General features: G+C 47.9%; 9 protein-coding genes across 9 annotated transcripts; 7 read left to right on the top strand and 2 right to left on the bottom strand.

The window, feature by feature from the left end:
- Positions 1–502: 502 nt before the first annotated feature.
- BDV59DRAFT_199950 (uncharacterized protein) lies at positions 503–1663 on the top strand (the record flags this gene model as incomplete). The annotated part of the gene is made up of 1 exon (XM_073693461.1): positions 503–1663. One exon carries the CDS (start codon positions 503–505, stop codon positions 1661–1663), a length of 1161 nt encoding a protein of 386 aa, XP_073550040.1.
- A 2390-nt stretch (positions 1664–4053) lies between these two features.
- BDV59DRAFT_199949 (zinc-binding alcohol dehydrogenase family protein) lies at positions 4054–5475 on the bottom strand (the record flags this gene model as incomplete). The annotated part of the gene is made up of 4 exons (XM_073693460.1): positions 4054–4592; positions 4641–5083; positions 5140–5180; positions 5236–5475. 4 exons carry the CDS (start codon positions 5473–5475, stop codon positions 4054–4056), a joined length of 1263 nt encoding a protein of 420 aa, XP_073550039.1.
- Positions 5476–5719: 244 nt separating this feature from the next.
- BDV59DRAFT_191795 (DUF895 domain membrane protein) lies at positions 5720–8371 on the top strand (the record flags this gene model as incomplete). The annotated part of the gene is made up of 4 exons (XM_073691949.1): positions 5720–5731; positions 6895–7991; positions 8044–8140; positions 8198–8371. 4 exons carry the CDS (start codon positions 5720–5722, stop codon positions 8369–8371), a joined length of 1380 nt encoding a protein of 459 aa, XP_073550038.1.
- Positions 8372–9110: 739 nt separating this feature from the next.
- On the top strand, positions 9111–10512 carry BDV59DRAFT_199948 (secretory lipase-domain-containing protein; the record flags this gene model as incomplete). The annotated part of the gene is made up of 2 exons (XM_073693459.1): positions 9111–9551; positions 9610–10512. 2 exons carry the CDS (start codon positions 9111–9113, stop codon positions 10510–10512), a joined length of 1344 nt encoding a protein of 447 aa, XP_073550037.1.
- Positions 10513–12295: 1783 nt separating this feature from the next.
- On the top strand, positions 12296–14296 carry BDV59DRAFT_191793 (major facilitator superfamily domain-containing protein; the record flags this gene model as incomplete). The annotated part of the gene is made up of 9 exons (XM_073691948.1): positions 12296–12522; positions 12579–12618; positions 12674–12802; positions 12864–12981; positions 13041–13103; positions 13154–13236; positions 13286–13503; positions 13641–14102; positions 14173–14296. 9 exons carry the CDS (start codon positions 12296–12298, stop codon positions 14294–14296), a joined length of 1464 nt encoding a protein of 487 aa, XP_073550036.1.
- Positions 14273–15043, bottom strand: BDV59DRAFT_173585 (uncharacterized protein). The gene is made up of 2 exons (XM_073688925.1): positions 14679–15043; positions 14273–14627 (listed from the first exon to the last, which is right to left on the bottom strand). The coding sequence occupies exon 1, from the start codon at positions 15029–15031 to the stop codon at positions 14867–14869; it is 165 nt and encodes a 54-aa protein (XP_073550035.1). The 5' UTR covers positions 15032–15043; the 3' UTR covers positions 14273–14627; positions 14679–14866.
- Positions 15044–15057: 14 nt separating this feature from the next.
- BDV59DRAFT_152616 (uncharacterized protein) lies at positions 15058–17646 on the top strand. Its single transcript, XM_073687373.1, has 4 exons — positions 15058–15529; positions 15604–15676; positions 15740–16401; positions 16450–17646. The coding sequence occupies exons 1-4, from the start codon at positions 15228–15230 to the stop codon at positions 17549–17551; spliced, it is 2139 nt and encodes a 712-aa protein (XP_073550034.1). The 5' UTR covers positions 15058–15227; the 3' UTR covers positions 17552–17646.
- A 509-nt stretch (positions 17647–18155) lies between these two features.
- BDV59DRAFT_152171 (uncharacterized protein) lies at positions 18156–22374 on the top strand. The gene is made up of 2 exons (XM_073687371.1): positions 18156–18911; positions 18970–22374. Exons 1-2 carry the CDS (start codon positions 18426–18428, stop codon positions 22207–22209), a joined length of 3726 nt encoding a protein of 1241 aa, XP_073550033.1. The 5' UTR covers positions 18156–18425; the 3' UTR covers positions 22210–22374.
- BDV59DRAFT_173576 (NAD(P)/FAD-dependent oxidoreductase) lies at positions 22230–24753 on the top strand. Its single transcript, XM_073688924.1, has one exon. The coding sequence runs from the start codon at positions 22876–22878 to the stop codon at positions 24232–24234; it is 1359 nt and encodes a 452-aa protein (XP_073550032.1). The 5' UTR covers positions 22230–22875; the 3' UTR covers positions 24235–24753.
- Positions 24754–25341: the final 588 nt, after the last annotated feature.

Here is a 25341-nt window from a genome sequence, read left to right as displayed (position 1 = left end):
TAGAGGAAGGAAGCTTGATCAAAAATAGCGAGGGCCATATCTGCTGAAGCGCCTGTCAGAATACAAGAGATCAGCAAGCCTGGAGGACTTAGTCACAGGTCTACGGTTAGGGAGATATCTATCACCTCAAGAAATATCACTCTCGCTTGGAGGACGCGGAGTCAGCAGCAAGAGAGTTACAGGAGACTATTGATAGGCGATATCAGGAGGCTCGACGAATTACCCGGGACTAGAAGCGATGTTTGGGGGGAGAGGCACTTCTTGTCGACGAAAGTGAAGCGAGAGTATGGAGAGGTCAGGTCGTTGACCTCGGATCGCCTACTCATCTCTCATTCTAAGACCTCATCTCTCACTTCTATCCTCTCCTCCGTCTCTTTCTTCCTCTATCTACCTCTCCTCTATCCCTCCTCCGTCCTGCCTTAAGTTCGTATTCATTGATACGGACCTTATCATTCTATATTTATTCCTATATCTACTCTGTTATCACCTCAGAACCATCGCGATGCCACCCACCGGCTCCGACGTAAGCATGCGCGATGCCTCACCCAAGGGCACGGCGGACCCCTCAACCGAACGCCCTGAAAACCTCGCCCCCGGCACCCAGCAGAACCCCGTTACCGAAGGCGGCACCCAGAAGACTCCCGTCAGGAAAAGAAGGCTGAATGTCGCGAATGCTTTGAAGACACCCGATCCCTTCAACATAAACAAAATTGACGACGTGAACAGGGAGATCGACCGCCTGGAGGATCTTGTAGCTGAGCATTTCGAGTTAAACAGGAATCCTCGCTTCCTGACCCGTTTCAAAATACTGCAGAATCAGAAAACCAAACTCGAAGAGGAGGGGGAACCGGATACCGAAGGTGACAATGCTAGTAACCCTGAGACCTCTTCGAAGAAGAAGAAGGGTAAGGGCAAGGCCCAGAATCAGCCCAAGCGCCCCCAGATACTGAGAAAGCCTACCATGGAGCTAGACGCCGATGCCGACATCAAGATCCTGAGCGACGAGGACCTGGTCAAGATTGCAATGCAACCCCCATCCTTCCGCAAGAACTATTCGCGTTACTGGAACTCGGATGGGAAAATAAAGGAACAATACTTCCGTATTGTCTTTAGGAGAGATGACGCAGGTGAGTTGGTACTGCCAGACGTCTACCGCGCATCGAACATCGAGAATCATGAGAGACGCCTGAGACAATTTGAGCATCCTGAGTGGTACAACCACCGTGGAGAGCTCCGAAAGAAATCTGTCAAGGTCCGCAAGGATCAACGAGATCCTGAGGGCCATTTTATCCGCTCAGAAGTCGATGAGCTCAACCGAAGCACTAGGGATCGGGTTCTCTCGTCTGCCATGCAAGGGGAATCGGTGCTTGGCCTGCAGACAATGCAACCTCCATCCAGCTCAAAGACCTCCCTTAAGGGAAAGGTCGCACATGCAGAAGGTCAGGCCATCCATCTCCGGGCACTAATCAACGAGCAAGACGCGTTCCACCGGGAAGAAATCATGAAGAATGAGAGGGCCAACAGGGAATTGGTCAAAAGGGTTGAGAAAGAGAAGGAAGAGTTGAAAAGGCAGCACGAGGAACTAATGGCTGAAGTGGAACGTCTGAAGAAGGATGTCAACCGCCTCAATAAGGTCATCGATCGACTTACTGGAGAGGAGTGATTCAACTTTCTGTTTCAACCCGCGTCACGGAATCATCTCACGTTTACTGATTATCACGTTCGCCTTACGGATCGCTTGTTATTCATGCTTTATATTCTTTATCAGCATCTACGCTCGACGCTTACGCCCGACGCACAATTTTTTGATATTGGAAGAAGAGGACATCTGTGGGAGGGTTACGTAAGGCTGCCTTGCCTTTATGGAAGGTAGCCAGTGGCTCGGAGGCTCAACACGCCCCCCTAGCACGTCCTGTACTTAGTTGTCATCCATCTTATCGTCGTTAGTTGAATACATCAAGATCATCTCCAAAACGTCGAGTATAGCGTTGCGGCTTGCAGTATTAAGGTCCAATATTATCCGAATACAGATGTGGGAGAAAGCTTACGCAAGTGCACTAACCTAATATGGAAGGCGTCTGGAGGCTTAGTGACCTCCATCCTGCTCAGTATTTATGTCGTCATAGAAATAGAAGGGACTTGGAACTTAATACTTGTATCATGGCGCATATTTTGGCGTAGCCTCACACTATATCCAGACCCGCGCTCCGGGATGTGATCCAGGCAGTCTAGAATGCCCCTACTGTTCATACACATGTTCACGGAACACAACCGCCTTGACTGCATATTCATAGTGGAATATGCCTCTATCCTGTAATTCCGGGATCAGTTGCTTGATAATATCGTCAAAGTTATCGGGAATACCGGCATAGCTCAGGTTAAATCTATTTATGCCACCAACTTCTGCCTATCACTCAAGCTTATCGACCACTGTTTTTGCGCTTCCGATGTCCTTTGCGCCATTTTCTCCGATGCGAATGTACTCTGCGATTGCCTTCTTATCGCACTTTCTCCCTTTGGCTCCTGGAACAGTACTAGCCCAGTGGTTTATCATGCTCCGAATCGCAGGCTGTTCCACAAACCGGAAATCTTGGTCATCTTCATAGTGGGAGAGATCAGATCCTGACCACCCTTCGTGTCGCCAAACTGTGCAAGTTCCGCAAACTTACTCCAGGCAGCTTGGTCTGTCCCAGACACAACAACCAGCATTCCGGTCACAATATTGATGGATGAAGGGTCGCTTCCCAAGGCTTGAGATTCTTGTCACATATTGTGGACTGATGGACGAATAAGCTCAGGCTTGTGCCCACCAAAGAATATAATCTCTGCATGTTTTGCATCAAAAGCTTTTCCCGCAGTGGAAGTTCCCGCTTGTAACAAGAAAGGGGTTCTCTGTGCACTGGGCTCGCAGAGGTGAGGCCCCGGGACGTTGAAGTACTTTCCCTTGTCGTTGATTCCCCGGACAGCGTCAGTGTTGGCATATTCGATGACACCGTCCTTCTCGTTAACGGCACCGTCCCTCCATGATCCTTCTCATAATTGGTAGGTGACATTGATATACTCCTCGGCGATTCGATATCGCTCGTCATGTTCAACCTGTGTGCTTAACCCGAGATTTCTAGCCGCTGAATCCAGGTACATGTCACGATGGTCTACCAAATGCGACAATTAGTAGGATGGCCAACGGTAGAGAAATGTCGGGCCAGGCCGTAAGGTGCGTCACATGTCGTCGACGCCGTTATGCCAGACCCTATAGTCTCGGCTGCATCGCAACGCATTGAGAATAAGTTGTTTCTTCCATTTTTCAAATGGACTCATACTAAAGTAAGAATATTCAGAAATAATCCTTTTTCTTCAGGTAGATGAACTATGGTTTTTGGGACACCGTAGGCTTTATTAACATGCGTTTTGGTTCAGTATACAAGCCCGCACAACGTACGCCCTTATGGTAACCTACCTATGTACATACAGTACCTGACCTAACTTTCGTAGTATACTTCGTATTCTCAGAAATTTCACAAATGGAATAGTACTTAGTACGTACCATCCCTACCACCCCTGGTCGCCGAGGCCTAACGATAATCACGGCCGAATTAGGCCGTAGATTGATGGGCAATCCATATCGATTGCGCCAGTCTGGGAATCTATGATGAAACGATTGGCAATAATTAGTCCTCGTTACGAGCTCTCCAATAAGCTCTCCAATAATTTCAGTTTCCTATGTAATATTATTCTAATTTAGACTGGAACTTCGACGCATTGGCTTGGTATCTAATAGTTCCTGGTGTCTCCGTCGTCTGGGCATAAACCAGCTTCGCTATTGATGACAAGAGGGACTAATAACGATCGACACAATTCGCATACACCAGCTACTCCAGCCCAGGTGTACCTAGAGAGCAGTAGTAATATATGAATGAGGATGCAGAAGATGGTTGGTCAATTCAGAAGCTATCTAACCAGTGGCCCCGATGTATATGAGGCCTAGGCACATGATCGCTGCAATAGCGAATGATTTACGTAGATATCTAGACAGAAGACTAGTATTCTAACTGTCTAAGCCGCGAGATCTATTACCACTCGTTTTCCTGAGGCTGCTCCAAGTCGAAGGAACTCTAGCGCTGCGTTGATGCTGCCCAGGCCACCGGATTTGCGGATGATCTCTGGGAGCTTTATAGCCCCTGATCCTAGCATGTCCTCCAGCCATGTCATCATACTACTGCCAATTGCAGGACATGCATGGAATAGCTTTATCGGAACAGTGTGGTACACAATTCTGGCCGATCGCGCTTTTGGCAGACCCGTTAAGCCCAAAAGATGGGCATGCGACCCATCCTCGCGTATCGAGCTATCAAGGACTTTTTGGAGGATGGCAGCTGTATTCTCTCCGACAATGTCAATAGCATACCGAAGTTGGTCTTTTGTCACGCCGCGAATGATCTCGGCAGCTCTCTCAGTATCATAGCGGTCCACCAGAATATCAGCCCCCAGTTCCAATAAACGTGACCCATGGCGTGCAATATCGGCCACGCATATCACCCTCAGACCGGCCATTTTTGCTAATTGCAGTGTGATATATCCAGTAGTTGTCGAAGCTAAAGGCGGTTAGACAGATAATTTTGTAGTAGGCATGTGAAACGGACCTCCCCAAATAGCAATCCACTGCCCTCGTTTCAGGCGCTCGACTTCATCTGATCCCGAGTAACATTCGTTTATTATATCAGTGGGGATATCAGCCTTATTCACGCGGTTAATGATTCCATTCAAGTCGGGTCCCGGGACACCAGGAAACTGTGAGAAGTCTAGCCCGAGCGATACACCCAGTGCCATAGCAGATGCCACAAACGCAACCCCCAACGAGGCTGCCTCGTACAGACATTGTCCGGAAGGGATTCTTGCCGCATTGTAGTGGGTAGCAATGGCGTATTCTTGAAATGCAGCTTTGCGAATATCGCGGTAATCGGTGGAAGGGACAAGCACAGTGTCCCCGACGCGCAGTCGCGACGACTCATGTGTTTTTACAACCACGCCTGCAAAATCACGGCCATTAATCCACGGTAAACTCGGAATTCCGAAGTTGAAGGCACTATTAGGAGTTCGTTAGTGGTGATTTTGTGAGAGTAAAAGCCGTTTGACTCATACGGGCCCTTCCAATCAACCGGGTTTAGACCGATGGCTTGAATCTAGACATCATTAGCCCGACGACGGTGAGATAATCTGTAGCTCTGAATCTTCAACCTTGACCAGGATCTCGTCTTTGCTCGAGAGTGATGGGATTTCATGATCATGCACTAAGGTATATGGCTCACGGATTCGTTTCAGGAGAAGTGCCTGTTGCGTTTGTCTGCACGCCTGTGGTATAATAGTCTTCGGCGCATACACTGACGATCGTTGCTCTATGGCCGCCTCTTGTTGAAGTGTAGGGAAATCCTTCTGGACTAAATGCCCAAGGGGGTTGTAGGTCGTTATGGCCGTCATGGCTTGGGTTCGTCCTTGGTCTAAATGAATGGAAGTCTCTCAAATTGCCTGTCGATGTTTCTTTTCCCAAAATTCATAAACTTGGGGCTCGTAATTCTTTAATCTAAATCCAACATCTAGACTCGCAATTTACAGAAGTGCTGCCCATTCCCGCCGATCATATTAGGGGGCTTTTCCAACTGATACTTCTATACAGGTGGTAATTTACAAACCATGATTGGGGTTGTTCGCAAAATTTGGAGATATGACGAGACTCGCAGGGATTGCAAATGGCGGGGCTCGGATGACGTGACGATGTTTTGCACTGGCCCGAGGGGGTTAGTTAATAACAAGCAACGATTAATAAACTACACATTGCGGATAACATAAACTCCAGATCTATTACTACAAAATCAGTAAAATCCGACAGGAGAATCCGTATGAGCATAATTGATTAAACAAGTGAGACTATCCGGCAGTTTATCGATATTACTTGCAATGGATGTGCCGTTGACTCCGATAGGACCGATGCTTCTCTACTTTAATTCGGTTGTATACCACTTGATAGTAAAGCAGGGTATACACAAAGCCTACCTGCAGATGATAAAGCATTTAATTGACCTCGAGCATTGGACTATCGGTTGTGGGGCAAAAAAAAAAAAAAAAAAAAAAAAAAAAAAAAAAAAAAAAAAAAAAAAAAAAAAAAAAAAAAAGAAAGAAAGAAAGAAAGAAAGAAAAAGAAAAAGAAAAAGAAGCAAAAGAAATAGCAAGCCAGCTGACAATTGCGCATAGTAAGGGTGCGATTAGCCCTGCATCTTAGTGACAAGGAGCACAATGATAAGAAGCACGTCTATATAATTAATTCCAAGGAACAACGAAAGTACTTGTATACGGTATCAACATAGATGTTCTCACCTGATGTATGTAGGAAGCCACGCATTAAGATACTCACGCTGGGTTTGGCGAAGGGCTTTTCATACCTGCTTCTTGTCGATACTCATTTCGTATATTCGTATATCTGAAAAAGCAAACTTCTGCGATAGATGATTGGTTATACACTCGCCTTGTTAACGTTACAGCAGGTGTTGGGGTTGTATTCCACAGCCGTTGTGGGACCTTGTGGGACCGTTTTTCGGGGATAGTATATCGTGGTGCTTCGATAGAATTCTGTGCTAGCACGTAATCACTCTCCCAGAAAATAGTACAGAATTAGTATTTTGCTTTTATAGCACTTTATGGCGTCATTTCGATGTGGGTGGTTCAGCGGCTAGATATATAGTATGTGCAGACACGGCCTTCGAAGTAGGGCTAAGACATTTCACACAAAAAGCCGCCGAGGATTGATATATTAACTCTATTGTTTTTGCGATGGTAAAAGGCATACTTTATGGAAATGGAGAAGAGGGTACCAGGGACTTTTCTCCCACAAATGGTGCGAAGCAACCAGGTAGGCCACACTTACTAACAATCCGGATATATACACTGATCATACTAGTAAAATGGTACCGCTCGACATTCTACAATGCTCTCGTCCTGGGGTTATGCAATTTCCTGGCTCCTGGGATCTGGGGCGCAATGAACTCGCTTGGCGGTGGCGGTGCAGAGAAACCCTATCTAGTCAATACAGCAAATGCCCTAACGTTTTGCCTGATGGTCGTCTCATGCTTCTTTGGTAGTGTTATCGTGAGGCTCATTGGGATCAAGTGGACACTTATCCTTGGTACTGTGGGATATGCGCCATACGCAGCAGGACTGTATGTCAATAATCGGTTTGACAGCGAATGGCTTACCATATTTGGGGCCGCTGTTTGCGGTTTGTCTGCGGGAATTTTCTGGATGGCTGAGAGTGCAGTGGCACTTTCATACCCAGAGCCGTATAATCAAGGGCATTTTCTTGGCCTTTGGCTAAGCTTCAGAGTTGGCGGCCAAATAGTGGGCGGCTCAATTAATCTAGGTGTTAACGTCCACCGATCTAGTCCTGGGAGTGTGTCGTATGCTGTCTATATTGTGTTCATTGCGCTCCAAGCACTGGCCCCATTTTCTGGGTTGCTGCTAAGTTCTCCGTCTAGCGTACAGCGTTCAGATGGTCTTCCTGTTCAGCTTCGGATCAGCAACAACCCGTTGACTGAGTTGAAAGCAATGTATAAGCTGTTCATGAGCAAGGACTATCTTATGATTGTGCCACTTATCTTTCAAGCTGCGTTTACTGAGGCAGTAATGTTCAGCTACGTCTCGCTCTGGTTCTCGGTTCGCGCGCGAGCGCTGGGGTCATTATTGTCCGGGATCATGGCCCTCATAGCAGGCAATCTTCTTGGGGCGTACCTCGATAGAGAACGGATTCGCCTCAGAACAAGGAGTCGTACAGCTTTTTTTACAATACTCGGTCTCCAAGGGATGTGGTGGACCTGGGCAACAGTTGTAGTTACCGAATATCGAAAAACACAACCGTCGTACGACTGGATGGATGCAGGATTCGGCAGAGGATTTGCCTTGTATCTGTTCTGGGTTGCCGGATTCCAACTCAACTACATGTTCCTGTATGGCACAAACCGAACTTTGCCCATGATATAATCTAACTATCTATCTAAGGTACTTCGTTGTGGGAAACCTGGCCAAGGATGACGAGGAGGTGGTTCGGATCTCTGGTCTACTCCGAGGGACTGAATCTGCAGCCCAGGCTATTTCGGTGAGCTCCATCGCGCATTACCCAGACCCTCTGGGCTGACATTCATGTAACATATAGTATGGCGTCAGTAGTATTCCATCCATGGCAATAATCGGGAATATTTATCTTAATTTTGGTTTGTGGGCAGTGTCCCTTGTCCCGGCCTGGGTGGTAATCAAGAAGTTTGGGCTTGCTATGGAAGATCGGAAAAAGTCACGAGATATATCAAGGAGAGACAGGATAGCCAAGTGAAGAGTTTGATTACTAGTTGCGTGGTTAAGGATGGGGAGACGAATTGAAGAAAAAAGGGGATCTATACACCTACCCGCCCGCCGTGTTGAGAAAATATATGGAGGGAATGGAAACTACGTCCTTATAACCCATAATCTTGTATATTATGGAGTGTATATATTACAGAAATTATTAGCTCACTTAGGTGCTAATATGTAGTTGGGAAAGTACCTGTACAGATCATTATAATACCAGAATGGCTCACACACTCACGCTGGAAAGTATTAGGAGTGCAAGTTGATGTTGCCACTATTTTCGTGCTACCAATTTCAGCACGTTGAGTATAAAAGTGACAGATATTAATGAGAAAGTATAGTAGATGAACTTTCCCATCTTATTGACTTTGTGTTTTAGTTGCTCCACGCATCTTCTTGCTATAGGCCAGAGAGTAATTCCAAGGTAACATTTACGTGCCGGTGAAGAATTCTCTCCTTTAGGCACAAGTACTTGTTAATGCAATACCAAGCCGAGGAAATTGCCCCAGAACCTGCGGTCTGCTATCCAATGAGTAGCGATGTTGTTTCGCGTAACGAAGCGCATGACATTGCCATAGAATCCAATGCGGGGGATCGGCGCGATGTGGTTTCTCGTCGTAGTATTTCTCGGATAGCGGAGTACCTGACAGACATCATAAAGTCTTAAATCAAGTACTCAAGGTTTATAATCACCCAGCAACAGATCACTGTGCGTGACAACGAAGATGTGGCCAAAAGTTTTGCGTGCGGGCACTGCTGCCTCTCTTGTTATTTCTGTACCGGCTATTCTTATCCCGCCGTCGCAGGATTCTTGGTATGACCAGCCTGGCGATATTTTCAGGTACTCTCCTGGCGATCTTGTTCGGTTTCGTGAGATTCCTGCACAATTAGAGCCATTCGTATCGTCACTCCCGGTCGATGTTTCAGCAAAAGCTACATACCAGTATCTATTTCGCACAACTGATAGTTTGGGGGATCCTGTCGCCGCTGTTGGAACTTTGATTGAACCTTATGATTCAGATCCGTCCAAGCTGCTTGCCTACCAGGCGCCCTATGATAGCGCTTCCCTAGACTGCAGCCCTTCGTACACGGTCCGGAGATATACATCAGGCGGCCTTGGTGGCTTCCGTCTTCTGGAAACCAACACCTCAACTGACATTCCATTCGTACGCTCAGTGAACCTCAGAAAATTCTTCCACAATCCAAAAGTACTAATATTAATAGATTGCTGCAGCACTAAACAAAGGATGGTGGGTGTTAACTACAGACTATGAGGGACTAGAGGCACAATTCACCGCTGGCTTGCAATCTGGTTATGCAACACTTGATTCACTCCGCGTTGTTCTCAAAGAAGGACGTCACGTCGGCCTGTCCAGTGACCCACGATACGCTCTCTGGGGCTACTCTGGTGGAGCTCTCGCCTCTGCATGGGCTGCCGAGCTCCAACCAGCATACGCGCCAGAGCTTAACTTTGTTGGTATTGCCTTGGGCGGATTGACTCCAAATGTGAGCTCGGTTCTCGAAACAATCAATAATAGCTCCTTTGCTGGGTTGGCGTTTTCTGGGATATACGGGCAGGCAAAGGCGTATCCCAACCTCACCAGCTGGCTAGAAGAGAACCTGCTCCACGAAAAGGCAGGCAAGTTCTGGGCTGCCGCCAATAGTTGTCTCTCGGGAGCCCGCGAGATTGGTGGAAATGAGAATATATATACATATTTTCGACATGCAGAAGCATCATTTCTTGATCCCATCCCGCAGTCAATTTTTCATTATTCGGGACAGATGGGTATTCGCAATACACCGACCGCGCCTTTGTTTATTTACAAGGCCGTGGGCGATGAAGTCAGCCCTGTCGATGATACTGATGCACTGGTGAACAAATATTGTGCACAGGGAGCGCGGATCGAATACCAACGCGACTGGGTTGGGGAACATGTCTCAGAAGCCATCACTGGGTCCGCCAGCGCAATGAACTGGATGTCCGACCGATTAAATGGTAAGAGTGTCGAGGAAGGCTGTCAGACAAAACAGGTGATGTTGACTGAGCTGGATCCAACCACAGTCATCACCTTGGGGGAGGAGATATTCGCCTTCTTGCAAAGTATCTTGGGCGGTATGCTAGGATAGCAGCTGGGCTCTTCATGGTCCCTGTGGTGGCCAATGATGCAGCAAAAGAGGCTTTGCTTCTAACCCCCTTCTTGTAATTGGTAATGGAACGGGGCGCGCGGCTCTAGTGTCTTGGGTCACCCGTTCTGTGGTCATTGGATAATGGAGGACAATAGATGAGCGCATGCATATATCCACAACACAGATGTTATTATTACTGCTCCTTATGCTGTGGACATAGAAAGCTGTATTTGGGCCAGCCGAGTTATTTGCACCTTTCCACTGGCATCATGCAGCCAGTGTTTCAACAAAGACCACTAGCACGACAGGAAAGCCCTGGGCCCAAAATAAGAATAGTCCTATGAGTTGCCATTAATTACCAGTTGGTGTAGTGGAACTCGACCATCCTTGACGGCAGATAAACATAAGTACAGCGCATTCACAACGACAACAATAACAGTATTAGGATAATTCGTCATATAGAATAATAAATGAGAATCCAATATTATATAACTTCTTTGGTCTATGATGCCAAAAATATATCTGCCTCTCCATTCATACAACATTTGAACATAACCCTACACCTGCCAGTGCAGGTAACCCTCCATGAGCAAACAAACGTCGCCGAACGGCTGATGCACTAGGGACGTGAAATGAAGACAAGAATGAATAACATTGCAGAGAACATGCCAGAGTGCCGTTGGTTCTGGCATTCATGCCGCTGTCATCGACACACTGTGCTAAAGCTGAGCCAGATATGCCAATATCCTGCCTCAGCCAGACTGAAAGTACTTTTGAGCCTGATGTGTAAGGTCGGATATTCAATGAATCAAATTTTCGAACTTCAATTTAATACACATACAAGTGATCAAGTAGTTGTATGCTGAGGCTGCAAGATGCAGACAGATGACCACATGGACCTGGACCTTCTGAGACGGGACGGGCGACGCACGGCAACGCACGGACATAAATAGCGAGTGGGGAAGCGGGGGTGGAGCTGTGGGGTGCAGCATTAGGGCCGGAAAGAACATTAAAATAATCATAGCACAATAGAGGTCACCTGCATTCGTTCAACTGCCGGAACAGGGTTCTGAAGCGCAGGAGACATGAATCCCCTATAACACCCCGAGTGCATGGTTGGACATGTTGATTGCATTCCAAAGACGCCCCTAAAAGTTTGATTCCCGTAATTGAGGTGGAAGATGGCCCGCCAACGAGGAGAAACGAACCTAAGTACGGAGTTGAAAGCCAATTAGATGACCTAAGGATCTGGCCCCGCCGCATGGGCTCTGATATAGGAGTATACCGAGGGCCAGGTGTTGTTGGCCAGGGTCGCTTAGTCCCTCCTAGTTTTGAAAGCGAGCAAACCCAGGGAAAGCTCGTCCGTTCACCTGATGAGCACGGGATCATTCGCGTTCTCGACCATCGCCACTAGTCTTGAAAGAGATGGATTGAATGGTAGTATTGGTTTAGCTTGTTCGATCTGGGAACCATTACCGAGGAAAGGGTAATGGTTTGATGCCGGTGGATGGAAATGTCGCCAGTCTCATCGCCGGTTACAGATATGATGGTATGGCCAAGGCACCCCGCACCTAGGCGTCCACTTGTCACTATCAATTGAATGTAGACAAAGTTAAATGGCTTCGTGACAGAATCAGTCCAGATTTATGATTCGTCATTGACGTCCGTAAGATATCTCTACGGCGATGTGTATAAAAGGAAGCTCCACGACTTGAGTTTGCAGTTCCTACAACCACTCCAAAAAATTTATGCACCCAAATAATTTCCTCCATTTTCACTCGAGATGTCAACAGATATCGAGAAAGGCTCAGCTCATAATATTGAGAATGTCGACCCACGCGAGTCAGTGCGGAAAGAAGTGATCAACATTGACGACGATGAAGAATACTCTTACGAGGAGCAACGGAAAATAATTCATAGGGTGGATCGAAGATTAATTCTTATATGTGGCCTGGCTTACTGCATCAGCCTGATGGACAGAACGAATGTGTCCGTAGCAGCAATTGTAGGGTAAGCTGTCAAAAGAATCAATGAATATTCACCAAGCTCATCTTTATGGAATACAGGATGCTCGAGGACTTGGAAATGGACGTGGGGTTTCGATATGTTCGTTGATCTACACAGCAAACTGTCTGCACAAGTGGACACTAACGCGCAGCAGTCGATTATGGTTCTTGTATTTTTTGTTACATATGTTGTTTTTCAACCTTTAGCAACAGCGGTGATTCGCAGAATTGGACCAAGGATATTTATATCATCTGTGGTCCTTTCGTGGGGTGCAGTGATGATTGTAAGTATTGCGGCCTGTTTCTTCTTCTGATGGTGGTAACCTTAGAGCTGATCATTTTCAGGGATTTGGATACGCCCCAGATTGGCAAACCTTGGCTGGCTTGCGAGCGCTTCTAGGCATCTTAGAGGCGGGGTTCTTCCCTGGAACTGTCTACCTCCTCTCAACATGGTATTCTAGGTGTAAGTTGGACAGACGACTCCCTCTATTTATCTATGCTGATGACTCTGCTACAAACCAGACGAGGTTCAAAAACGCTATTCTCTATTTTACATTATTGGCTGCGTTGCTGGTGCCCTTTCTGGTAATCTCCTATTTCTGTACCACACGACAAATAGCCTGATAGAAAGTTAGGAATACTGGCTTTTGGTTTTAGTCAGATGAAAGGGCTCCAAGGTCACTCAGCATGGAGCTGGATCTTCATTATGCAGGGAGTTGTAAGTTTTAATATCTGCCCCTCCATATAGAGACTTACGACCTTATCAGTTAACGTTTATTGTTGGGATACTTTGCCTAATCTTTGTTGTCGATTTCCCCGACAGGGGCCACAATGCGTGGGGTTTCTTAAGTGAAAAAGAATGCGCGTTCATATTGCGACGCCTCAATCGAGATCGTGCGGACGCGAACCCAGAACCATTTACCTTAAAAAAATTCCTTTCACCAGGTCTGGACCCTAAGATCTGGGGATTCGGTCTCATTTTCTTGTATGTGCCTATCATAGCGAACCCACATGAATTTCCTCCCTCGTTTTCCGTTTATGTCTTTATCTTTTCCTTTTTTACTTTTCTTTCACCACTCTTCTATGTGTTGGTCGGAGCTAATAGCAATTGATCCAAAACAGCTCTCTCACCACTGTCACCTATGCAATTGCATACTTCTTACCCATTATTCTACGCCAAAACATGGGATTTAGTGTGGCAGCGGCTCAATGCCTTGGTGCCCCCCCGTATGTTGGAGCTGGCTTGCTTATGTGGGCCACATCATGGCTTGGAGACAAATATCGCATTCGTGGGCCCATTCTCGCATTGAATAGTATTATCACCCTTATTGGACTCCCAATAATGGGCTTTGCAAGAAACCCTGCGGTCAGATTTTTTGGTGTGTTTGTCACTGTTGCTGGAGCCAATGCAAATATTCCGGCATCGCTCGCATACCAAGCCAATAACATCCGCGGACAATGGACCCGTGCCCTTGCAAGCGCTACTCTGGTCGGTCTGGGAGGGGTGGGAGGCATTGCAGGAAGCCTTGTCTTTCGAACACAGGATGCGCCGGATTATATTCCCGGTATATGGGCGGCCATTGCGTGAGAACCTCTGGGCCCTATGTACATGCAACATTAACTGTTCAATAAGCTAACCAGATATTTTATACAGGTGTCAGCTTCTTGTTTTGGTTGTTGTTGCCCTGCTAAGTATCCATTTCTGGACTAGCAATCGCAAAGCAGACCGGGGTGAAAAGGTTATTATGGGGTCAGAAGAATTCCGATATACGTTATGAGAACAATTTCTAGGCGGTCTGCTAAATTGACTGATTTGATGAGTGGGAGATAAACCCCCGCAATTGTTGGACGTGGGATGCCTTGTCTTTCCAAAGTGTAATCGGGGGGGATGTCCTAGATACACTGATGTGGCCTCAAATGCCCGGAAATCCGTGTCACTAAAAGAGACAGCAACATCTAGGTTGGTCTGAATCTCATAACTGGGCCCACTGTTAGGTTATTTCACACGTATTTATCTCCACCTCATTTCGTGAGTACATCTTTGAACGGAATTGAAGACAACGCTCACGCTATGTCCATGCAATCTAAGCCCACCGGTGCCTGAAAAGCCTTTTAGTAATTGGTATCGTGTTTAGCCTAAAGTATATCAGTTCAATGAACCTAGCTGAATAAATAATAATCCTAAGGAGCCTCCTGGGCGTGGTAGACACGCGGTAGACACAAGACAGCTAGATTTCAGGGAGCTTGTTGGTTGTAGCCGGACAGGTTGACTCTTTCTCCACTGTGCTTGATGATTTTGGGGATTGAAACTCGACAGTATCGACTGTCATTGTTATGCCATGCGTGTCTCAGGCAATTTCATAAGTCGGATACGGTGGTGCGGGGAAAGAGCTCCCATATGTGAACGAGACGGAGAAAATGGAGAAAAGAGATGTCCCTCCTACTCTGCAAAGTGTTGCTTCATCCAGTCTTCCTTCTCTAAGAACTTCTGGCCAACAATCAGTCTGCACCATCGACGATTCATCTACTCACTTTTGGGCTCCTTCTGGCCATCGCGGGTGATTCGCCCTAATTGAGTAACTCCGCGGAGGCTCTCACCGCTTACGGAAAGAGATTTTCTGTACGGAGTAGTAGGTTATTCGCAAAACTCCCACCGATGTCCTCGAAATATTCGATCCACCTCAACCGTCCATAACTGACAGTCTCATTATGAAACGTAAAGACCGAGGCGGCCCGAAAGTTCTTGTTCAGCGGTGGAGTCGACCTCCCTTGTCCTGTGCCTCATGTCGGTCGCGCAAAATCCGCTGTGATCGCACTCAACTGTGCTCCAATTGCCGACAACGGGGCTTAGCTTGTGTTTATCCCGAAGGACGACATCCTCCACTCCAGGCTACTGGCTGCAGTCGTGATCTAGGTCTCTCGCAGCGTGCCGGGGTGCAGATTGCGCAATCAGTCTTCGAGGCTGGTACTTTTTCTCAATCTCAGCCCCCAGATGTGCCAGCAGCTTCACCGTATGTCGGCCACCATCCTACATAGAGTATCCCATAGTATTGCCTGGAGAGTACGTGCTAATGGGTTGCTTTAGAAACATCTACGATAGAGTTCGGAGGTTAGAGGAGATCATTCTTCGAAGCGACTATAGGTCGTCGGATGACATCGTGAGTGCTCGTCATTGATTTGCACATCGGCACTCCTATCTAGACCATGCTGATCCTGCGTAGCAAGATCATGTATGGATTGATGGTCATGATTCCCAACTTGGGACACAGCGACCGTGCATGCCATTCATACATGAAAGTCCTGGAAAGATACAGGTCCCCCCAAATTTAAACTGGATAATGGCATGTCTTCCTCCAAGAAAGCAAGCCCAGGATATGTTTTCCCTCTTTGTTCGATGCATGCAACCCACTCACGGCGTCGTCCCTGTGCCATATACAGAAGCTTTGATGGAAACAATCTATCGAGACAGGTCCGGAGGAGAAGCCAACTTGCCTGGGCTTGCTCTGATTTTCAGTATATTCGCAGGCGCTGCACTATCATGCACACCAGAGTCGTTGGATTGTCTTTGTGCAACTCAGGAAGAAATGCGAACACTTTTTGCGGGGTATAGCGATCTAGCCTTCTCCTTATTAGAGGACGCAGCCAAGCCATGTGTCTTGACCTTGGCTGCTATTAGCACACTTACGCATGTTCTTTCGCACACGGATGGATATTCAAACAAAGTCCATATGCTTCGCGTCAGATTGCTCCTACAAGCCCAGACCATGCAACTGCATCGACTGGACACCGTCAAGCGGCGTGAGGAGAGAAAGCTGAGGGGATATGACGTTGTCGAGCTTGAAATATCCCGCCGTATTTGGTGGCACATGGTCGCGTCTGACTGGTATGGGTCCTCCTACTTATGGCACCGTCCTTATTTCTAAAAATGTAGGCTTCTCGCATTGATGGGAGGTTCTCAGGAAGGTGTCTACCTTATACAACCGAAACAAATGAAGGTCGATTACCCGAAGAATATCGACGATGTATATATTGCGACGGACGAGACCGATAGTGGTCTGCCCCTGATGATGCCTACCTCCGTTTCAGCTCTTATCTACCGCATTCGCTTTGCGGAGATCTGTCGCGAGGTAGTGGACACGATACCAGCAGTGTTGTTGGAGTCATCTGGTCAGGCCACTGAGGCTCTCGATTACGAAGTAATTCTGTCTCTTGATATGAAGTTTCAACTGTTGATCCATGCTCTCCCCTCTTTCTTTCAATTGGACCCGACAAGCATCCAACAAAGTGAAGGCATTTGCCGCGAGCGACCATATATAGCTTGGCAACGTACTATGCTCCATTTCAGTATCCACGGTCGGATTTGTCGATTGCATCGACTGTTTCACTTGGAGGGCATCAGGAATCCAAAGTATGCCTACTCTCGCGAAATATGTATTCGGTCTGCTGAGACTGTTTTGAACCTGAGGCGCTCTATGGAGGGCATCGGTGCTCTTGTGGGGTTACAGCCAAAACGTTTTTGGTTAGTCATGCAACATGTTTTCATAGCAGCGATCATTCTGGCCATGGACGTGTCTTTAAACCCACACGCCCCAGGCGCAGATAGCCGCAAAGGCGAAGTATTAGCAGCATGCCAGATGTTGGAAAAGTCCAAACATGAATCGCCGCCTCTGAAGGAAGCAATTCAAAAAAACACGCATACTTTGCTGGGTATCTTGCATAATCAACTGTCTTTTTCCGCCTCGCACTGTGCAGCAACCACGGGCCCCGGGTTAGGTAGGCTGGGTATCCATGATTCGCGACCCGATGTCCAGCTGCCACGCACTATGCTGGAACGGCAAGTTCTCTCTCCTGGGGCGCCGACGCAGGAAGTCACCATGCCGATCGAGAGGGGGTCGAGCATTGACTGCTCCAATATCCCAACAGATGCAGAGCCCTGGGGTCAATTATGGTCAGATGTTTTTGATGCTGGTTTAGAGCCTGACCTCTCCCAGTGGAGTCTCCTGTTCGACGACGTGGGGATCTCTGGAGTCTGAGTTGCGTTGTATTCTATCTGAAGGGGATCAATGCAGCTCTGGTTCTTGCTGACATATAGATATTCAAGTTGGACGGCATTCATGGGGGATTAGTGACGAATCGATGGCTGTCGAGATATGTTAATCGCGGTTGATCTACAGCCATGCGTCGATCACTGACAATTGTGTGCCCTCGACTGGACTCTAGGAACAAACGCGGGATGGACATCGCATTCACGTCGGCTTCTTAAGTCCCACATGATTTCTAGAACTCAAGCATCACCCATTGCGAATTTCCGTGTAACAGTACATGAAGGACAACATGCGGCTGTCCACCGTATCTCACTACGGTCAAAATTGGAAGTGTCATGGAGACGGCCCCATATGCGATGGGATTCGAAAATTAACCACAACTATGATTTCTCCGGCGTTTCGTTGGCGAGTCTTAGCGAATTCCTTAGCGAACTCCTTCAGGAACGAGTGACAAATTTTCCCGTGGTGTAGTGGGACCGATCGGAGATCCCTGCCGGATCGATCATGGATTTCCGCTGCCCGCCCCAAGAGACCAGATCTTACGATGAAAGGGAGCAGTTCGCGCACCAGCTCACTGGTTCCCGATGGTTCCTAAACACGGAACTGCCCTCGTTCCGTGCCCACTGGCCGACGCTCACCGGCAAATAATGAAGGAGAATGCTCCACTACTATTCGGAACAAATGTATCCAGTGGGTGTGGTGGGCTCTCAGGTTGGCCTTGTCGGCACCGTATTGGGCTGTGGATTTCAGGGGGAGCTTTGCGCTGGTGTCTATATTTTCGAGAACTTCCCCCAGTCTGTCCCTATGATGATCACAGGCTCATGCCGCTGGATGCACTGCACGACTCTCTCCCGCCGATATTATGGGTCTCCGTCAGGTTCGACTGTCCCTGAGGTCCAGGCCTGATTCTTCACAGTCGATTCTAGTGACGCCCGATCTAGTATCCCGCGATGAGGATGCCTCGAATTTTGACATGGGAATCGTTCGTGATGTCTGGGACGACGCCTATGTCCAGCTGAGAACTGAACCTACGACCGCCGATATAATCGTTGACTATGAACATGTCTTGATCGCAGCCCTTCGCCCCATCAGCCCAGAACACGCACATGGATTGGACCGAAATCCGTCCCATTGGATCACACATCTCGATGAGACTTCACGGAGCGCTTTGATAGAGGCTCTTGTTACCCGCGGCTGTGATGCGTTCGAACGCTCCTCGTACGGGCGGAAGATGTTGTCATTCGTCGCATTATCTATTGATAAGATGAAATCTACCATTGACAACATGGTTGAGATCTGTCCAGCCTCCTCAACGGCATGGCTAGCTGCTTGCTTGATCGTTGCTCCGGTAGGTGATGCCAATACTACTACGTTTTAATCCGGGGAGGATGACTGAGGTTATCAAGATTATCATCAACAATGCTCGCAAGGTCGACTCTCACCAGCCGGGAATTAACTACGTGATCTCTAGGATGCCGTGGTATACAGAATTGACAAAGGTCCCGACTGTGAACTCATGGAAAACACCGGAACTACACGCGGCGGTGAATAGCAAAGTTGTGGAGCTCTACAAGTTGCTCATTCGGTACCTTCTAGCCAGCGCCCGCTTCTATGATCATTCCACATATCGGTTCGCCCCGAACTTGGCCAAGTGGGGTAGTTGGGAGACGATGGTCGCTGACATCAAACGCGCGGAAGGAGACATTCAAGAGTGCATACACACGCACAGTGGTAAGTCCCTGAAGCGTGCATTGAACGAAGGTGCCCGTCAAGGAGAACATATTAGGAGCATTATCAGTGTGTTCTCCGTGGCCCAGCGGAGGGCCAACCTTATGGACAAGATCATGCCGGACGCAGGTCTGTCAAACGCAGACACTTACCAGGATTACGTGACCCAAATTGCGAACCCTCATAGCAATACCGGGCATGGGGTTTTGAGCCATGCGACCTTCACCAACTGGGCCAATGCCGATAGTGGTCTACTGGTCCTTACCGGCCAGCCAGGCACAGGGAAATCTGTTCTCACCAAATACCTGTTGACCGAGCTTCCCCGGATGAAAGCCACGTCACTCTGCTCCTTTTTCTTCAAGGAAGGTGGCGAACATAACAATCTAAACACGGCAATGTATGAAGTGTTGAACAGCATCCTTCGACAATGTTCCCACCTGGATGATGTGGAGGAAAAGGCCCAGCAAGCCACACGGCACAGTGTACGGCCTGATTCAGACCTATTCTGGGAGTTGGTTGAGATTGCCGGTCGAGGAACTCCACATGGTCGGGTGACTGTGCTCTTGGATGCTTTGGATGAGTGCAAGAATGCACATTTGGCGACGGCCCTGAAACTTTTGAATGATTATCGATATAAATTTCCCGATTCCAACGTGAAATTTCTCCTCACCGCTCGTCCTGCTCCGGACCTACTAACGTTGTTAACAAACGGGACCATTCTTAACCTTGATGAGGACACCCAGTGTCGTGAATCGATCATGAGCGATATTTCTCGAGTTGCACAAGACCGCGTGGAGTATTTCGCTCGTGAGAGATGTATCCGCGACGAAGGGACAACGGCTAAGCTGCTCCGGCATCTAGAAGTCCACGAGAACCCGAGCTATCTATTCACCGACCTGTTGTTCACATATCTGTATTCGCTACCCGTGCGACCCGGGACAAATTATTGGTCTCATACATTTGACCAATTACCCAAAACGGTGTTTGAGATCTACCGGGCCTTGCTAGACCAAATACGCGAGGGCAACCGAGATGATGTTCGGATTATGCTAGAACTGGTACTAGCAACAACGAAACCACTTACGGTTCGGGAGATGGCAATTGCTCTTGCGCTTCACATTGACGATTGCACAATGTGCTATAGAGAAGACGATTTGGGATTGCCAGCAGAGGACTTTAAGAATTGGCTCCGGGACACTTGTGGTCCTTTCTTTGACGTATACAATGATCGCATTTACTTTACACACCAGACGGTGCGCGATTATCTTTTATCTGTCCAGCAGGAACACAGGCCTGGCTGGTTGAAGGACCTTTGCATCGAGTCCTGCCACAAGACAATGGCCGAGAGTTGCTTTTCCTACCAGTCACTCCCCTTCGTTGCGAACAATAAGTTTTTGACCATCGATGAGTATGTACAAGCACCATTTTATACGAAGAGACAATACCATCAATGGTGTCAAGGGGCGTTTGTGTTTGCAGAGCATGCCTTCGCGAAATGGGCAGTTCACGTTATGAACTCGCACAAGCTGGAGCCACCAAACATTTCACAACCAAAACCCAGTGACCAGGATGCTTTGATCAGACAGGATCATCAGATTCAAGAAGAGTCCTCACCCGAAAATGATTACGAGAAGCAGCAGGCCGATCAACAGTCCGAGCAGGAAGAGCAATCTGAGCAGCAGGCCGATCAGCAGCAGGCCGATCAGCAGCAGGCCGATCAGCAGCAGGCCGATCAACAGCAGGCCGATCAACAGCAGGCCGATCAACAGCAGGCCGACCAGCAAGAACATCTAGCTCAAGATCAGATAATCAACACAGAAGAGCGTGGAAAGCTACCCGCAGAAGCACGGCCAGATAAGCAGATCCAGGCACGCTCTGAGCAGCAGGGCGACATACAGTTGCTTATCAATCAATTTAGTTCGTTGTTTTCGGAATTTCGGGCAGATTTAGCCCTATCTCTATTTTGCTGCTCTGGTATGGCGTCGTCACTAGATGTGAAGACCTTTATCGATATGATCCCGACGGATCATCCTGCCCGTGATAGTGTACTCACCTCACTCAGCCAAAGCCTCATGGCCAGATACTGTCACTTTGGCGACGCAGCTGACCTCGAGTATGGTGCTGATCTAGCTCATCAAGTTCTGAGGAGGACAAAGCGCGGTCATCCACAATTGACTCAAAGATTAGCTACATTTGACCAAGGATTGAATATGCGATTCTGGGATGTGGTGGATCACGACGTTCCTATCACCGGAAATGAAATGCGTGAAGCCGACAAAGCTGTCACTGTTACTCCAACTGGGCATCCTCGCCGCACGACTGTTTTACATCACCGTGCTGCAGTTCTCGAAAGACAGTACCAGCGTACCAAGGACTCCATGGCCATTAGCCAGGCTATTGACGACATCGTCAGTGTTGTGGAGCTGATTCACCCTTCAAAACCCGACAAGCCACGGTATTTAGACTATCTGGCGAATCTGCTGGGGCAGCGCTTTCTGGATGGAGGCAACCCTGCAGACTTGGACTTGGCTGTTAAGGCTGCTGAAGAGGCTGTGATTGTGGCAGAAACTACAAGTCCCGACGATTACAAACTTGTGGCGATTAACCGGAGCACCCTAGCCTCTTGGTTAGGCGCGCGCTACCGGGTGACGCGGTCGCCGAATGACATTGATCGAGCCCTCGAGGCAATTCGAGTAGCGTTGGATGTCACATCCTCCGATGATCCCAGCCAGCCGATCTACCTTTGCAGCCATGCTCGACGGCTCTATGAGCGATATGAAGAGACCTCAGTAGAAGAAGACCTTAATGAGGCTATTGCGCTTTCCAGTCGTGCCGTGGACCTCACTCCAATTGAGCATCCTTTGTACCCATTCCACCGTCTGTTTCATCAAGTGCTGAGTGCAGAGGAGTTGAATTAGATCTATCGTGGACAACGGTCATCCCGACATGTTTATTGTTCATAACCGCTATGTATGTAAATAATAATCTAATCTATTGTTCTCGGTGTTTTCCTGGTTTGGCCTCGTATACTACATATCATACTACCTGAGGTATTCACTGCCCAACGCCAACTAAATAATGGCGATTTTAGACATATCCCAGATTATTTATACCCAACCTGTTAAGCAGGGTTTGATCTTATTTACGATCCCAGGCCCTGTTGCCTATGTTATTAACTGTTGTCAGAACCACGAACCCTCTCAAGATAACGAAGTAATCAGGTAGTTTATGATAATACTGATTTGCAATGCCCGCCGTAAAAAAATATATTTGGGCAAGCTTTACGACCGTGATTCTGCAGGAAGAATGGCATGATCAACCGCATCTTAGACATATTAAAGCCTATCAGGTAATCTCTGATGCTGACACAACTAACAAGCGTGAACTGAAGCATTTGTTAATCACGCAATTCATTGTGGTTGAATTGCTACGCGGTGGTATGACTAATGCATATCACGTGATTTACACGGACAGTTTCCCATAATTTTTTCATGCCGCTTTCGGCCTCTGGTTTCGTCAGAACATATAAATCTTTGAAGTCGTTCGACCTCCCTCGTTGATTGACGAGTGAAATATCGGGCAATATGTTCCGCAGCCGCGTAATATCAGCAGCTTGTGCTGCTGGGCGCTCTGGCAAAGCCTCACCTTCCCTCGTCATGCGCCAGTTTGCGACCGCGTCACCGGCAAGCACTACAGCACGGAATCATAGGGTCATGGTGGTTGGGGGTGGCACCGCCGGTCTTGCTATTAGTCACCAGCTACTTCGATCTGGCAAATTTGCCCAAGATGAAATTGCCATTGTGGACCCCGCCATCTGGCATCATTATCAGCCTGGCTGGACCTTGGTCGGTGGAGGTCTCAAAACAAAGCAGGAGCTGCGAGAACCATTGCACGGGCTGATTGACCAGAAACTCAAGTTCTATAATGAGAGTGTTACGACCTTCTCCCCAGAGGACAATCAACTCACACTGGGAAATGGGGATCAGATTGGTTATGAGCAGTTAGTCGTTGCCCCTGGTATCAGTATCAACTACGGTGCGATTGAAGGATTGTCTGAGGCTCTAGCATCCCCTAATTCTTTGGTGTCAACAATTTATGGTTATGAGACCTGCGATAAAGTGTTCAGCACTATTGAGAAGCTTCAAAAAGGAGTTGCCATCTTCACCCAACCGGCGGGTGTGATTAAATGCGCTGGGGCCCCCCAAAAAGTTATGTGGCTCGCACTGGATTATTGGAAGCGAGCCGGTCTGTACGAACCGAGCAATCCCTCCAGCTCTGCTATCCAGATCAGTTATGCCACCGGCCTCCCTACGATGTTTGGCGTGCCGAAGTACAGCGCAAAGTTGGAAGAGCTGCGGAAAGAGCGCGGGGTAGAGGGCCTGTTCCAGCACGATCTGGTCGCCGTTGAAGGCAATAAGGCCACGTTTGCCCTTCCCGAAGGCAAGGGACATGTTACAAAACAATTTGACCTGCTGCATGTGGTACCTAAGATGGGACCCCATGGTTTTGTGAAGGACAGCCCTCTTGCTAATGACGCTGGTTTTGTCGATGTCGACGACGGTACTACTCAGCACAAGAAATATCATAATGTGTGGTCAGCGGGTGATGCATCCAGTCTTCCTACTTCCAAGACAGCTGCTGCTGTCACGGCCGAAGCCCCTGTTTTGGTTCACAACCTACTCCGGTGCATGGAGGGCAAGAGTGCCGAGGCGACATATGATGGATATACCTCCTGCCCGCTTTTGACCGAGTACGGAAAGGTTCTGCTGGCAGAATTTAAGTATGCTGGTGAGCCAAAAGAAACCTTCAACAACTGGTTCGGCATTGATCAAGCCACTCCTCGCCGGGAATTCTACTACCTGAAGAAGGACTTCTTCCCTTGGGTTTACTACAATTCTATGGTTAAAGGTACTTGGGGTGGGCCGAAGGGCTGGCTTCAATGAAGCTGGAATATGTTGGACTGAGCCCAGAAAGGGGCCAATCCATGACGTAGCTGGAGACCGAGGATAGCATTGTTGCCCATCTATTGTGCCATATAAAGACTTGATGTTGATGCCTTGTACTTTTACTTTGGTCTTGTCCATTAAGAAAGCTCATACAGAGTCCAATTCTAGCATTGCGCTAGACGAAAACATGTTACCGCAGCCATTTAATAGTTTTCAAAGTTATGGCAACGTAGGGCGTGTTGGATCTAGTTTTCGGCGGCTGCGTGGTTTTTAGGCCCCACTTATGGGACTGGAGTCACAGCATGGTATGCTATAGCGCAACTACTGACACCGGTATGAGCTGTTCTCCGTAATGGGTGCGTTCGCAGTACGCGGTAGGTAGAGCAGCCGTATCTACCTAGGAATTGAATAATCGAAATTCGAGTCAATATGTCTAAGAAATATCGTCTACTAAGGATTTAGATCCAGGAGCTCTGGCGTAGTTACCGAGAAATGGTTAGTAATTTCTACAAATATGCCAATAGTTAATATGGTTTTCTTTTCTCTTTTTTAATAACATACGCCGTAGAAAGTTTCCTGGCCGGTGGACGCACGGCCTCACCTGACATCTAGTCCACTTAACTACGCAGTACTGCATACTGCGTGCGTTATCCAGAGTCGGCCGAAAAGTCCTTCGGGAGCCAATTATTTGTAATGGTCGGGGTTCCCAGCAGTTGCAAGGTTTTCACTGTGGATCCGAGGGATATCGCCGAACACCACTAAAGCTGTCTGCAGATATCGGAATTCGAAGTCCCGAGAAAGAGGTCACTCCGAGAACTACGAAGGTGGTAAAACATTTTTTCTCTTGCACGCTATCCAGGAAGTAGGCCGTAGAGTACGGGTGAATGGATTTCTGATGGAAACCAGGAGCTAGCAATACTAGGGACGGCGAAGCCATATGGAGTAAATACTTTCCCACGTTAATATCTTTTCGAGTTTAGATTTTTCCTATAACCGTGATCAACATTGACGGATGATATTTCGGAGATATGCGTACGTACTTTAAAAAGTCCGAACGCCCAACCCACATTCCAGAAGTGTACCTGGGTAGTTGCGTTCCTGGCA

The sequence above is a fragment of the Aspergillus ambiguus genome (assembly GCF_047715705.1).
Source record: "Aspergillus ambiguus strain CBS 117.58 unplaced genomic scaffold BDV59scaffold_7, whole genome shotgun sequence".
NCBI classification, from domain to species: Eukaryota; Fungi; Ascomycota; class Eurotiomycetes; order Eurotiales; family Aspergillaceae; genus Aspergillus; species Aspergillus ambiguus.
This window is presented reverse-complemented; position numbering and strand designations above follow the sequence as displayed.

Coding starts and splice junctions, on each gene's coding strand:
- BDV59DRAFT_152171 (XM_073687371.1), top strand. CDS start 18,426: ATGGGTCTCCGTCAGGTTCGACTGTCCCTGAGGTCCAGGCCTGATTCT. Junction 18,912..18,969: donor CTTGCTTGATCGTTGCTCCG/GTAGGTGATGCC, acceptor GAGGTTATCAAG/ATTATCATCAACAATGCTCG.
- BDV59DRAFT_173585 (XM_073688925.1), bottom strand. CDS start 15,031: ATGGTGCAGACTGATTGTTGGCCAGAAGTTCTTAGAGAAGGAAGACTG.
- BDV59DRAFT_152616 (XM_073687373.1), top strand. CDS start 15,228: ATGAAACGTAAAGACCGAGGCGGCCCGAAAGTTCTTGTTCAGCGGTGG. Junction 15,530..15,603: donor GATGTGCCAGCAGCTTCACC/GTATGTCGGCCA, acceptor GGGTTGCTTTAG/AAACATCTACGATAGAGTTC. Junction 15,677..15,739: donor ATAGGTCGTCGGATGACATC/GTGAGTGCTCGT, acceptor GATCCTGCGTAG/CAAGATCATGTATGGATTGA.
- BDV59DRAFT_173576 (XM_073688924.1), top strand. CDS start 22,876: ATGTTCCGCAGCCGCGTAATATCAGCAGCTTGTGCTGCTGGGCGCTCT.